The 14,468-nt window shown below is 39.8% G+C and overlaps 1 protein-coding gene across 2 annotated transcripts in view; it reads right to left on the reverse strand.

Moving 5' to 3' along the window:
- Nucleotides 1-14,468, reverse strand: part of ctnna2 (catenin (cadherin-associated protein), alpha 2) — a 352,125-nt gene that overhangs the window by 10,241 nt on the left and 327,416 nt on the right. For both annotated transcript variants that reach the window (XM_059337500.1, XM_059337510.1), the window contains 3 exons: nucleotides 11,419-11,532; nucleotides 4,918-5,099; nucleotides 2,495-2,600 (listed from right to left, as the gene is read on the reverse strand). In XM_059337500.1, the coding sequence (XP_059193483.1) occupies nucleotides 2,495-2,600; nucleotides 4,918-5,099; nucleotides 11,419-11,532 (402 nt within the window). The remainder of the gene's footprint in view (nucleotides 1-2,494; nucleotides 2,601-4,917; nucleotides 5,100-11,418; nucleotides 11,533-14,468) is intronic.

Raw genomic sequence — 14,468 nt, forward strand, 5'->3', positions numbered from 1 at the left:
AAGTTCATGTTTACTTTGTCATTTTTTTTGTCCCAGATCCTGCTCCACACAATGTACACAAGCAGTGATGCAGACTCCTATTTTCTCCTTGAGACAAATGTTCTCACACATGGTAACATGGAGAAATGTTTCTGAACAAAGCTCATACAGACTTCTTTTTCCATCTCTCTGTTTGTGGTAATTACTGCATGACAGACAGACGTGTGCATTCATAGCCTGAAACTTTGTGCTGTAGTGCAATATGCTCTGGAGAGCAGGACGGTGTGACATGAGGAGAGCAGTGCCAGCTTCGACTAAAGATGCCTTCTGGTCCGTTTATAGCTCAGCAGACTCTACGGACGCTCTAACTGACAGCCATTCTGCACCGCGCTAACAGCAGAAGCTTTGCCCATATATTGTTGCAAAGTCGCATGTTGTCACAAGAAGGCACGAGATAAAGGGAATTTATAGTTGGCGCATGACGGGTTGTGATACATTGGACCCCTGGGTACAGACATGCAAAAGGCCCCATCACATAAAAATAAAACACATTGGAATTATTGTTGTTTAGGCTCCTTTCATTGTTGTTTTGTGTCTCTTTGTGGTCATTTTGTGAGATGTGTGGATGTCAGTCACTTTTTGTGCCTAACCTTAAGTAAGTGTTTTTGCTGCCTAAAACGACAACACTAGCAACATAAAACAGCGATTGTGACATATTTAAGGTAACTTTGTAAACAATCATCACATATTTACATGTTGAAAACAAACACCCGTGTCCCGTGTCATATGTCATAGGATCGCATATGAATTTGCTGCAGACATTTTTTATAAGAAGTCATACAAAGCTGTTCATGGCAGTATGTTGCATTAAGTGGCATTTTGTAGTTGAAGGCCAGCAGAGCTCTGATACTTTCGGCCAATGGGCTTGTGCCCACTAAAAACTGCATGTTCAGTTAAGTATGAACATTTAGTACCTACATATCTTTCTATGTCTTCACAGGAAATGGTGATGAAGGCTTGGAACATTTTGTTGTGGGTTATTCTAACAGCAAAGTGGGCTTTTTTTGTTTTCAAATTTTTTAGTTAGAAGGAAAGCTCTGAATGAACAGGGGTTTCTTTCGGTACATATCCATGTCTCTGTCCAAATTGAGAAAATCTAACACTGAATACATTTTTTCTGCCTCTTGTATCCCAATAATTATGTGCATTTTGAAGCATTTGGAGCCAGATGGAAATTCAAATGTTTTCATTTGTTAAAGCTTCTGTAATCAATATTCTTACAACAATGGATCAAATGTTGAACCTGACTCTGCAGTTCCTTCCATCTTACATAATTGGTTTGGTTTTATGGCCCGCAGCTGTACTGTGTTGTTCAGTCCCGATACAGCAGGCAGTAAAAAATAAAGCTAAAAATAATAAACCAACTGCTACCTGCCCAGCACCGAACAGCAGACAGACAAAGGCAGCGACTTTTGTCTTTCCTGAGCCTTACATTGCTCTATATCTGCTGGCTGTTTAAATAAGCTGTTTACTGACATGTTTGCTATATCAAATTTGTAACATGACAAGGCATTAAATGTCAATGTTGTTTTTACAGCTTGTTGCACTGCAAGTGTGCAACCTTAATAGGGTTACAATATTGCCCAGATATCCTCATTAAAATAGAAGATAGAGTTTTCTCCACAGACTAAAGCACAAAATAACCTTAAGTATAATGTCTTGTTTGTAACTTGGCACATAATAATAAAAGGTACAGCTTTGGTGGTGGTGATCAGGTGTACCGGCCTCATGTGAGTTGCTGGACTTCAGAAAAAGACGTGATTGTGATTCTAAATTTTGATGCATGCTCGAACATTTCTTCAGCTGAGCAGCGCTGGAAGGAGGCCCTGCGTGTGATACTGAAACCAACAATAATTATTCTAAGGGGTTTGCTAGCTAACAGCAGTTGCAATTACAGTGACAACAGGCTGCCTTAATAAATCAGTGAGTCTTGTGCCTAAGCTTATTCTCACTGCTTATTAGAGACAGACAAAATGAAGAACATTATGCATCACCTGGAGTGCTGCATTCTGTAATCCCTCCCACTTCATTTGCTGTATGCACACATACACAGCGTACACACCTATTTCTCTTCACTCCCGTCTTCCCTAGGCACAGCACTGATTGATTAGATATTGAAAATGGTCTGTCAGCGTGTTTTAGAGAAGTACTCATCTGATAATGAATGCAACACCTCGGTTGGGAGCTAATTATATTAGAGACACAACTTGGTTCTGCTGTCTTGCTCTCTCAGTGTTGGCCCCACTGGGAGACAAAGTCATGCAGCAACACAGCCCACAGCTCCAGCTGGGTTTGTCAATGCCCACGTTAAAGATTTCCAATGGCCGTGCCCACTTACTCCAACTCGTATTTTGCACCGCTGCCAGCTACTATGACACAGTCAGAGACAGTTTCAGACTGAGAGAAAAGTAATTTGATAAAAAATTACAGTGACGGACAGAGTTGCAAAAGGTACCTGATCTGCAACAGCGCGGGCCAATTTGTCCATCCTGGAGCCAGCCTCTGCAATCTTCTTAGCCGCGTTGATCACATCTGAGGAGTTCTTCAGGGGGCCTTTGCCTCTGGGAAAATTCAAGGGGTGAGAAAGAAGGCAAAAGGGAATGTGGGTGGAGTTGCAGAGGCAGAGTACATGCAGCGCTTCCCTTTAAAGTGTGAGCTCACCCCTGATCTCGTTCAGCAGCAGCTAATTTGCTGTAGCTGGCAGGAGGAATATGAGACGTTACAATCAACCAACTATACACAGTTTAGCAGATGCTGGATGTAAGAAATACAGTTTATGTTCGTCCCCGGTGATGTATCATAGAGGTGTTTACAAAGAATTATAAAGAAACAAAAGATTCCTGTTTCAACAGTAAAATAGAAGAATTTTTAGAGCAGTTACTGTACTAAATAGAATAGGAGAGGGAAATAAACGCAAACCACTGAGCTTTTGTTCTGTGTTTTGTTTTCTTGATTTGCCAACACTGGGAAAGTTATTGTGGCTAGATAAGTGTGTTTGCCTGTGTGTGATGTCTCATTTTTAGTCAGTGCTAAACTGAAATTTCCACTCAGTTTGTTCATGCCAATCTGAGTAACTGGGGTCAATGCCAAGTAATTATGGTGCAGTCACAGCACCACAGCCATAATCACTCATGACTAATGACTCATGGCTCTGATTTTCCTTTTTTCTTCTTCTTTTTTGGTTTGTTCCATGCCATATGATTGTGGAGTGGTTCACACATCCATACACAAGGCAGATAACCATCAGTTAGGCATTAGGGATTTCCCTGATACGTTGAGCCCAGATGGGGGAGATTGAGAGGAAAGCTGCTGGCTTTTAGTAAACATAAGCGACAAGACTCCAAATGCAAACAGATTATCTATTACAGTATATCTTTGAATCACAGCACTGCTACGTAGTCTGAGCAAAACAAAGGTTGTCTGGGTCACTCTGTCTTTCAAAAACAGTTTGTGCTTCTGAGGCATTGCAATGGCAAGATTTTTTCCCAGCAATCCCACTTGATGCCACATTTTTGACATGCTTTTCCAATATTTTTATGTAAACAGTGTCGGAAACACTTGTACACCTGTACGTAGACTGTATGTGAAAGGGGTTGCTCACAATGTTTCACAGAAAATATCACCTGACACTCACCCTTGGTTAGTTTCCCAGCACAAGTTGTGTCATAATAAATAAGCTTGAACTTTGTTGAATTTGCTTGATGGAACTGAATCAACTGACAATGAGTCAGATTAACAGAGTGGCTCATTTGGTAAACTCACTTCTGGAACAGCCCCCTGGTTAAACTTGGCCAGAACTGCAATCATGACACCAACTAGTCATCTTTTTTGTACTTGAATTAATGCCACACAAGTTTCTCTTTCTGTTAGTTTCATTTGTCTGTTTGTATGTGTGCTGTCATAGATGACTGTTCTTGTTTTTGATTATTATGCTCACTGAATTTAACATTTTTAAATGGTAACATGTAATTTACGATGGAAACGATGGCTTGAACCAAAATAAGCTTTAATAGCAAACAGCTTCTGCAGCAGTGGTGGAACAAGTATTCAGATCTCTTACTTAAGGAAAAGTACTAATACCCCACTGCGGTACTTACTCCACTACAAGTAAAAGCATTCAAAACTGCATTCAAAACGGGCTTAAGTAAAAGTACAAAAGTACCAGCTTCAAAATGTACTTAAAGTATCAAAAGTAAAAGTACTCGTTATTCAGAATGTCCCCTCTCATATTGATAAATATATATATATTCTAAATATATTATTAGGTTATTATCATAGGTGCATTTATGTAAGCAGTGTTTTAATTTGATAAAGGTAGGGATAATTTTAACTACTTTATATACTTTTTAATTAGAAGAGAAAAAGTCTAATCCCTTTGAATTTACCATGTTTTTCATGTTAAATCTTGACCTGAAAGTAACTAAAGCTGGCAACTAAATGTAGTGGAGTAGAAGTACAAATACTTGAGTAAATGCATTAAGTTACATCCTGCCACCGTTGTGCAGCGGTCAAAATTTCTCTGTACTGCACCATGTGAATAAACTTTAAAATATATAACTTTTTTTTGCTTTTCTAGCTCATGGCTGTAGTTTTTTGGGACACATTTTCTGTTTGAGTTCACTCCCACCACTTTCATCAACCGGTTTCCAGACACAGCAGGCAGCTGATTGCAGTTAAACACCTCTGATACCCTGTACACACTACCTTCCCAGTACCAAGAAAAACAAAGTAAGCTGGTGAGCACAGTGGGGCATTTAGCAGCTAAAGAGCCAGATAGAGTTAGTGCGAAACAAATTAGCCAATTGAACTTAAAATGTGATAACAGATCAGTGTTGTGTTCACGGCTTGTTTTAACTGCCTTTAAGTGTAATTTTTTACCTGGTGAAGTCCGTCATCTCCATCATGATCATACACATCTGCTTTGCCAGCACAATGATGTCATTGCCGTTGTCGTCCCACTTGGCCACTTCTGCATCCAGCTTGCACTTCTCCTGTCTGAAGCTCTCCACCTGCTCAGCAATTTTAGCCTTCTCCTCTTGGGGAAGCTGTGCCATGATAGCCTGCGGGCGACGGGAGAGCATGGAAGAAACAAAAGCATTAGAGGAAGAGGACGAGGTTGTTAGGGTGTAAATTTGAGCAGAATAAATTGGAAGGATTGCTCAGAATGAGGGAAATGCCAGAGGAAAATAATTTAGGTAAAGGAGGGAGATAAGGACGGGAAAACGATAGGGAAATGAGGAAAGGGGCGAATAAGAAGAGGGATTAGTTAAGGGGAAAGAGAATAAAGGAAAGAATATAAAGGGGAGAGCTGTAGCACCATTTGTTCTATTTTTTTCTATGCGCTCTTCCTTTTAATCCGCCCTACAAAACTTGAACACTAAGTTTGGAGTCTGACTATTCCTGCCCTTCTGAAATGCTTCAAAATAAAGTTCTAAACTTTACATTTAATGACTGGACCTTTTCAAACCCCTTGACATCTTATATCCATAAAGAGCAAATCCATTTTTGCCTTCATTTTTTCTTCAGCGGCCTTTGGGGGCAGGTCCAAAATGGCATAAATCTTATGGCAAGGTCATAGGCGCAGTAAGGACCCAGTATTATTTGGGAGATAAATGTATAATTACCTCGCTTCTTAGACCAGAGAATGAATAATGCATTTGTTCAACATTATGTCAGGGAGGTGAGATGGAAGGAAGAGTAACCTGGTTTCCATTAGGTCGATTCTATTGACTCGAGAGGCACAGAGAGAAAACGAGTACAGTAAAAAAAAGAAAAGTCACCATTGTTTTTTAACCTCATCTATTATTGACTGTCCTCCAAGAATTGCTATTCTCTTAATGAAATAATCGCCCTTGTCCTCCTTTTCCCTCTTCCTTATTCCCTCTCTCACAGCAAAGCTGGTGTGTGGGGTGAGCTCAGTGAGAAAGTGCGTCACTTTGCTCATGTCCCCCGCTAGATGTGTCAGGAGGAAATTGAAAACAAAAAATATAGATGACTTGTCCTTTCTGAAATTCTCCGAAAAGAAAATAAGCTGCTACAGGAGGGGGGCTTCAATGGAATAGAAAAAAATTGAAATTACAGAGAGAAATAGAGGAGCATGGAGGCGACAACTTTCTCATCAGAGGCCAACAGATGTGTCCATGAGCTTTGGCCTACTGATCGCTGTGTGAGCAGAGTTGTGCAAAGCTTTGATGGCGGTTAGCTTGGAAAAAAAAAAAAAAATTATAAAACCCGAACGGCATAAACAAACAAGCAAAACCAGCCCCCTCAAGCCCAGTGTAGATTTCCTCTGCTGTTGATGCCAAGACACACAAACAACAGCGAGGCAGCAAATCCCATTAAACCGCGTGTGGGGTGAAAACACTGCTCACACTTAAAACAAATACAAAGTTAATATGTATTGAGACTGCACAATGAGGAATAAACAATTTAAAACAAACAGACCACTGATTCCAGCAGGGCAAACTTGTATTCACTTTGCAGGTGTCGCTATGAATTATGAGTCGCACATAGCAGCCAGCGGCTCTGGGGCCCCAGCAGCAGCATTTATTTAATCTGTGACAAAACAACTCCTGTAACTCTGCCCATCCACAAGTCAAATATACCTCCAAAGGTTTATTTACTAATCAGACAGATGCCTGAATTAAGTATGCGTTTTGGCTTGGTTGATAAACAATAATCTGCTTTTATAACTGCATTTTAACCAATAGTTATCCTGCTTTTGCATTATATAACACACCATTTGCTGTGTGTTATATTTTATTCATGCTGTGTATTTCAACTATAACTTGTTTTTTTAGATTGAAATCGGTTTGAATAACGGCACGAACATGCTTTAATATACATTGGTGGAATGCAAAAGGCATTTTAGTCCAAACAGTTCAAGGGTGCTTGTGCTCTCAGTAGTAGCCGGCAGCTCCCCGGGGTAACGTTTGCTGATTACAGGCTCATATTCAACATAGCCAAAAAAAACATAATGTAGGCAAAGCTGTACAGTAATTGCTGTCTAATCAATAGCGACACAGGTGAATGCACTGAGCCACCAGACACGTCTCTCTGACCTCAGGACTCGAGGGCGGTCGTTAACATATCTTTGCTGCTCATTTTGTTCCTGCACCCAACTGTTGAAGCATCAATTATTCACTTATTTCTATAATTACATCGAGCACTATGCCCTTGGTGTCAAAATGGTGGATACACTGTTGAGAAGAAGTGCAGTTATGGTTTTGCTAAATGCCATTGTAACAATCCAGATAAAGGACGTAAATTGAGAGTAAGGGGGGTTTTAAGTTTGGATATCTCTCTAAGTGCAAACAAAATGTTTCCCTCCATCTTGTGTGCATAAGAGCTGCATTAAACCAAGATGAACTGCTCCCCCCGAACAGCTAAAAGGGAGCAAAAAGTCTCTTGAAACTCAACAATTTGGATTGGAAATTCCTTTTCTAAAATTAGGGATCAAGGGAGGTTGGGGGAGAGAGAGAGAGACAGAGAGAGACAGAGTTGGGGATTTGGTTGGTATTCAAATTCACTCTGAAAATGGTGTGACAAAAGAGAGAGAGCGTCTGCAAGGTTGAGAGAAAGAGAGAGACGGAGAGGGGTTCTGAACACAAAAGAAAGCTGCAGCACAGGGGTAAACACATGAGCCAATTGGGACGTCAGGGGAGCAGGAAGGCACTTGGTGAAGCCCCCCTTCTCCCTCCTCCCCTGCTCTCTAGAATTCACTTATCCCCAAATCCCTTCCCCTACTTTACTGATAACAACAAGGAGCGGGCCTTGGGAGCTTAACATAGTGGCAAATCCGGCCGAGGGAGTGCTGTGCCAATACACTCTGCGACTCGGCTACGTCTGCAGGGATTAGAGCGCTTTCCGGGTTTCTTCACCGAGCGCGGCGTCTTGAAATGACTTTAATTTGTTTCATTTGAAATAAACTGCCCAGACACTCAGAGTTCAATTTTATGGATGACCTATCAACAGTGTTATCCAATCACTGTGTTAAGAGATGTTGTGAGTGTGTGTGTGTGTGTTTGGCTCTCTGTGCATTATCCGTGGTGTGTTATAGAAAGAGAGTTTGCGCCTGCATGTTCTAATAGAAAGAGACACTATGTACAGGCCTTCTTCCCCTGTGTGTTTTTGCTGCCTTCTCATTATGCACGTTTGCTCTAATAAGTTAGCTTTACGCATACGTATAATAGAAGTGACAAGTGGAGCACCACACAAGGCAAAGCAGTGGGAACAAAGGCTCCTGGGAATGCCCTGGACTTGATTTGATTTCTTTCTACACTGAGCGAGAAAGAGACAGCGAGATGGAGAAAGTGAGATGGAGATGTTACGCCTGTGTCCTGTGTGTGATACCCGCACACTGAAGGGGCTTGGAGGGATCATGACTGTAAACCTCAGTGTGCTCATGTCAGCTCCTATGGAGAAAATGGATTACACTTCCTCTTGTCTGTTTGAATAGAAACACAGAGCACCAGTGTGCACTTGGCATGACCGTGAGAGGACAGCGCGCTTTATCCTGACACGACAGGCTGAGGCCGACTGGGCACATCACCAGTGGTTCACGGCAAACACATCTTTTATGGATGTGCTTGCCTTCTGCGTGTGTAAATGTTTAGTCTCCGAGGGCATCACAGTGTCTATGAGTGGAAAAACAGGCAATATCAATTAACTGTGTGAGAGCCTCTGTCAGTATGCCAGATGTATAGTACGCTGTACACGATAATAAGTACTATATATAATCATGTTTGAGGACACAATGCGATCTTGCATTTACTTGACGCAAGCTTGAGTGCATAGCTTGCTAATTGAGTGTGCATGAACAACCATTGCATTCAGCCACGTCACCCTTCAATCCACCTTATATCACTTGTATTACAGCAACAAGTTATGACAAAGGGACATGCTGCGATTTCAAACTGTTCCCAAGAAGTGCTGCCCACTCAAAGCACAGTTGAGTGCCAGGAAAACTAGTTAACAGTTTGGTGCTGTGAAGCTCCCTTGTGTGGCAGTGCTGGTGCGTCTAAGCTCAGATGGCCCTGCAATGTTACACTGCGGGAGCCTTAGTGGGAGTATACATACAACAAACTCCAAGCACTTCACACCCAGGACCCCCACAGGCATCCTGGAGAAGCTACTGCGCTCCCAAAGCACGGGTCTGTTCTTTTTGTTCATGGTTGGATTTCAGATCGGGTGCAGGGTACGCAACTTTCAAAAAACTTTTACAGGTGCTGAATCAGAGAAGCGAACTTAAAAAATAATTACATAAAATGTTATTACAATCTCCCAGACAGTTTAACTGTGCAACGTTTCGTCGGAGATCTTTGTCAAGATTTGAGAGGATTTTCATTACTGTAAAACATGTGTGCAGAATTGTGATTCTGAGGTTGTTTGTTCAGGCAGCAAAATACGACCCATATTTACGTTTGACATAAATCTTTACGTCTGTGTGCTATTTTTAGAACGTTGTGCTCCGATCTGTACCGCGAGCCGCAAAATGTTCCTATTCTTACTTACTTACTACTTATAAAAAGCATATTTTTCTATTTAGTTTGGTTGACTTGTTGCATTCACAGACAATCATATAAAAAAATCATCACATTTTAAAACAGATTGGGTATTTCACAGACTATTCACATTTTTCCACCATTTTTGAAAATGAGAAATAAGAAATAACAATGTTTCCCACTGCAATGAAGTACACCGTGCTCAATTAAACATACTGTGGTCTGTTATGACCAGCAGATTACATGTTAACTAATGCTAACAAGCCTAGAGTAGATGTTTCTGTGTAACATTACTGGTTCAGTCTGCTGGCTTTAGAACACTTCTCTACTTCTGCTTCAGTTATATTTTCATTCAACACTTATCATTATCCCATTATTGATATTTGTGGCCACATTGGTGTTGTTCAGCAGCAGTTACATGGTCTCACTTTTAAGTGCATCTTTCGCCTTCAGAATGAATGGTTGCCTGTTTGCGGCTCCCTTTCTTCTGCTCTTTTTTCTTTTAACTACTATCAAAAGGCATCACAATTGTGGCTACAGCTGTATAGCACATACATTTAGCCACAATAAGCTGCTCTTTCAGTTTTATTTATTTCTCCCTTCTTTGTGCATTACTCCCCTGTGTGTACAGGCTGTGTAGAGACTCAGGCGGTATAATACAGGCTTGTGCCATCGGGAGAGGCATTGGGCCAAGTCATACTCCTGCCATCCACAATCCATTCAACATGCAACACACCGCTAGAGCCTCTGTGTTGCTGGAGGGGAGTGCTGATACCCTCTTAATGTTCTTTAAGCTGGGCCCAAGTGAAAAATTGCTAATGTGCAACAAAGCCCAGACCCTGGTGATCGCAACTGAAGCTTTGGCACAGCACTGTACTGTATTTTGTGTTTTGTCTGGCATCTGAAGGGAATTTGGTAATTACTTCTTTGTTTGTGATTGCAATTTTACACCTGCCACCCCCGAACAGTGTTTATTTAAAATAATCCCGCTTGTTAGTATCATTTGAATGGACTTTCATGCTATGTAAGTGGAACTAGTTGGATGAATCGATTCCAGTGTGGTCAGGGAACTGCGGTGGGTGTTGAGGTGGGATGCAGTTCAACTTGCATGTCAGCCTGCAACTGAAGCAACAACACTACAGTCACTTATATCATGAATTCGGTCTCACAGTGGTGTCAGAGAGGAGGATGCTGTCTAAAGTACGGGTCATCTTAGACAGTGTCTCCCACCCTCTCTGTGACGTTCTGCTTAGGTGCAGGAGTTCTTTCAGTACAAGACTGATTCCACAGAGATGCACCACAGCGCGCCATAGGAAGTCATTCCTGCCTGTGGCCATCAAACATTTAATACCTCACGTTAATCCTCAGAGTGTCAAAGACAGTGAGTAAATAGACTTATTTCACCCGTCAGCAGCCATAACCACATGATTCATAACTTTATAACTTATTTATAATAGTTATCTGTGCAATACAAAATTTATATAGAAACCATGTGCTTTAATTCAATTTGTCACTGTTAATTGTACATATCAATATTTGTATTTCTATATTTACATATTGCTATTTTATTCTATTGTGCATATCTCTATTTACTACAATTTTTCTATATTTCATATTTCTACTTATATTGTTGTATATTTAGTGTAGAGTGCTTTTTTTTACCTTTATTTTATTGCAGAATTACTTTCTATTCTATTCTTATATAGCAGCAACTGTAACAAAGCAATTTTGCCCCGGGGATCAATAAAGTATTTCTGATTCCTATTCTGATGTTGTTGCTTTTTTCAGTTTTTTTTTTTTTTTTCATGTCACACTCCACAACTGAGGCACATCCTGGGAGTTTTCAGCACAGTGTGGGAGATGAACATCCACTCACCCGAGCACTCTGTCCAGCAATAAGCTGGTCATCTTCAGTCTGGACACTGGTCCTGCTGCGAGTATCATAGTCCTCCTGTTCAAAGTCAGAGTCGTCTTCCAGCTCCTCTGGTGTCTGTGAGAAACACAAAGTTGGGCAAACAGTCAGAGAGAGAGACAAGCTGAAAAAAAAAATGAAAAAAAAAAAATCATACGACTCCTAAACTGACAGCTGAAAAGAGCAAATTGACTTCATGCCCCATTGTGTGGGAATCCAGAGTAACAGACAGCATATGTTCCTGTGTTGTCATTTTCAGCATACAGTGGCTCATTTGGAATATTGGCTCAAACCAAACTGAGCACATGACAGGGATGTCACACAATAAAAGAGTCAACTCTTCATCAGCCGGAAAACACACTTCCTTCCCTCATCTAAATTCCCCTGTAACGTGAAATAACAAATGCGTCACACTCCTTAAAAATGCAGAAATATTGTACTATAGGTGTTTTTTCAAATGAATACCCTTAATTCAATGGCTTTGATGGAAAGAAATACTCAGCGGTAATTTCGGTCCCTTTTACCATGGAAATCATCAACCAAACAACAAGATACAATGTAGAAGTAGACATAGATGAAAGATTACACCATTATCTGCATCTGTATCCATACTTGTGTGAATGTTTAAAGTTGAAGTGAGCCAGAGCTTCAATCGAAAGTAGTTGGACCGAATCTGAAGTTGATATTTTAACCTTAAAACTGATAAGGATTAATCAGAAGTTGTTATATATATCATTTAATAGAAAACCTTTTACCGTTTTACTTGGATGACGCTCATGCTCATAAAAAGGACAATAACCCTGCCGGATACTAGTTTTATCCAAGTATTCAGCTCACTCTCATGTTGTATAACCTTGAGAGTGACGGTGATAGCAGAGTGGTGTTACTTGAGTGATGCTTTTCTTTATTTTGTTGTCTGGCTAATATCAAATATGAATTGCTTAATTCATTACTATGACCAGGAAAATATTTAAATCAAATTTGTCAAGCCACGAATAAAGGACTTTGTGAATGTTCTCTGTCAAGGCTGGTGTTACTGCTTTCAAAATTCACTACTGCAAAGCAACGATTAGAAAAAAAAAACTTTTAGAGAGGAAGAATGTAAGAAAATGTCAGCTGTATTGCTTTTATTTTTGTAAATATTATGTTCAGTTTGTCTCTGCACAATTATCTTATGTGACAGTCTATTGATTCATCTTTTTTGTATTCCAAAAGTAAAAAAAAAAAGCAGAATCACAAGCATTGTGAAGTGTAATGAAGGAAATAGACAGCATTACTCCACCATGCTAAATAATTGAAAAGGGTGGTCTCTGATCAAATAAAAAAAATGGAATGTAATGTTATATATTTTTTGCAACTGATCAAAGCGAGACACTAAATGATTTATTAGCATTTCTATTGGGCTCTCACTAATTAAGATCTTGGGATAGCCAGTTAACTATAACACAGCTTGTTGGTCTCATGAAACCGGCTCACTTTTAACTGGGTTACATCACCATGGTAACCTATGCTGGATGGCTCACCTGCAGCAGAGCTGAATATGAGATCAAAACACGTACATGTGTAAAGTCATCTTTCCTACATGATGCTGACATTTAAAAAGCTATGCATTCACAGCGCTGTCACCGTTATTCCTGTGAAGAGCACCGTGAGTTACTCTATTTATAGTTTGTAGGAATGTTGCCTCTGCTTGATGATTAATTGTATCAGATATATAATTAATGGGTTTTTTTTATGCAAAACTAGTGTTTACACTGGCTATAAAGCAGGACATCTCCCAAACAACAGGTTGCTAGTGTGGTATAATGAATTTACTGCACATTCACAGTAAGTTATTGTGATGAATTTCCTTCTTAGTATTCCCAACAGTGTTTGATCCACTGTGGCCTATTGCACTCATAATCTATCACTGCTGAACATGACACAACTCTGTGAATAGAAAATCTAAATTAGAAATTAAAAGAAGAGAAAATAATTATATAAAAACAGGAGATATACAGTATATACACTTATATTAACTAATTATGGACAATGGTGAGCTTTAAATAATGGGAAAAGCATCCACAGGCAAAGTAGCTTCTAATAATTAATTGGCACAACATTATGATCATACATAGCTACATTGTGCATTCTTTTTTTTAAGCCTTTTCATTCATCTATGGCTGCAGAAACACCATTACATTGCATTTATATAATGCCCCTAATGATTCATAAAAGCATAAATTATGCCAGTCTATTTTAATGATCATGTTATTTTCATGTTATACAGTTGAATGATCATTCATTTATGAGCCTGTATTCTTATTCAAGCCCTCAAAATCAAAATATATTTGCTTTTTTACTGGCCTTATTTCACCATGTGAGATGAAAACATACTTGACGACCCTTTCGCTCTTCATGTGAATCAATTTTTTTTACCAGATCAACCACCCTTGTAAGACTGGCATTATGGCCGCAGTCGACACTCTCCATGTGTTTAACCCTTTTTGTTGTGTTTTGTTAGATATGCTGAGTAGGATATGATGCCCTCTGCATGCGATAGGATCCAACTGCTGAGGTGCTGTTCTTTTCCATTCTTCTCATCTTATCTGATGAACAGGGGTCATGACTGGAGCAACACCTGGTGCAACCCTCCAGCCCAGAGCCTGACAATAGAAGCAGCTGGCTCGCCAACGGGACAACGTTATTGTCATTATGCGCTTGAAAGTGTTAGTTATTATGCTTTCTCTGTAAAATTAAAGTTGGGACACTGTGTGCAGTTTGTAAAGCCTTTTGAGGCAAGGCTGCGACTTGTGATTCTGGGCTATATAAATAAAATTGGATAAAGTTGAAATTTGAATTGTGTAAAATGTAAATCAAAAACAGAATACATCAAATTCAGAAACCAGTGCAAAAACAAAACAATTCTGAACATGAAATATGTTGTATTTGTAAAGTTTTCAATTGAATATGTCACAAATTATTAGCATATTATTGAATTCTGTTTTATTTATGTATTAGACAGTGTTCTTTTT

This window comes from Centropristis striata, chromosome 1 (genome assembly GCF_030273125.1).
Source record: "Centropristis striata isolate RG_2023a ecotype Rhode Island chromosome 1, C.striata_1.0, whole genome shotgun sequence".
NCBI classification, from domain to species: domain Eukaryota; kingdom Metazoa; phylum Chordata; class Actinopteri; order Perciformes; family Serranidae; genus Centropristis; species Centropristis striata.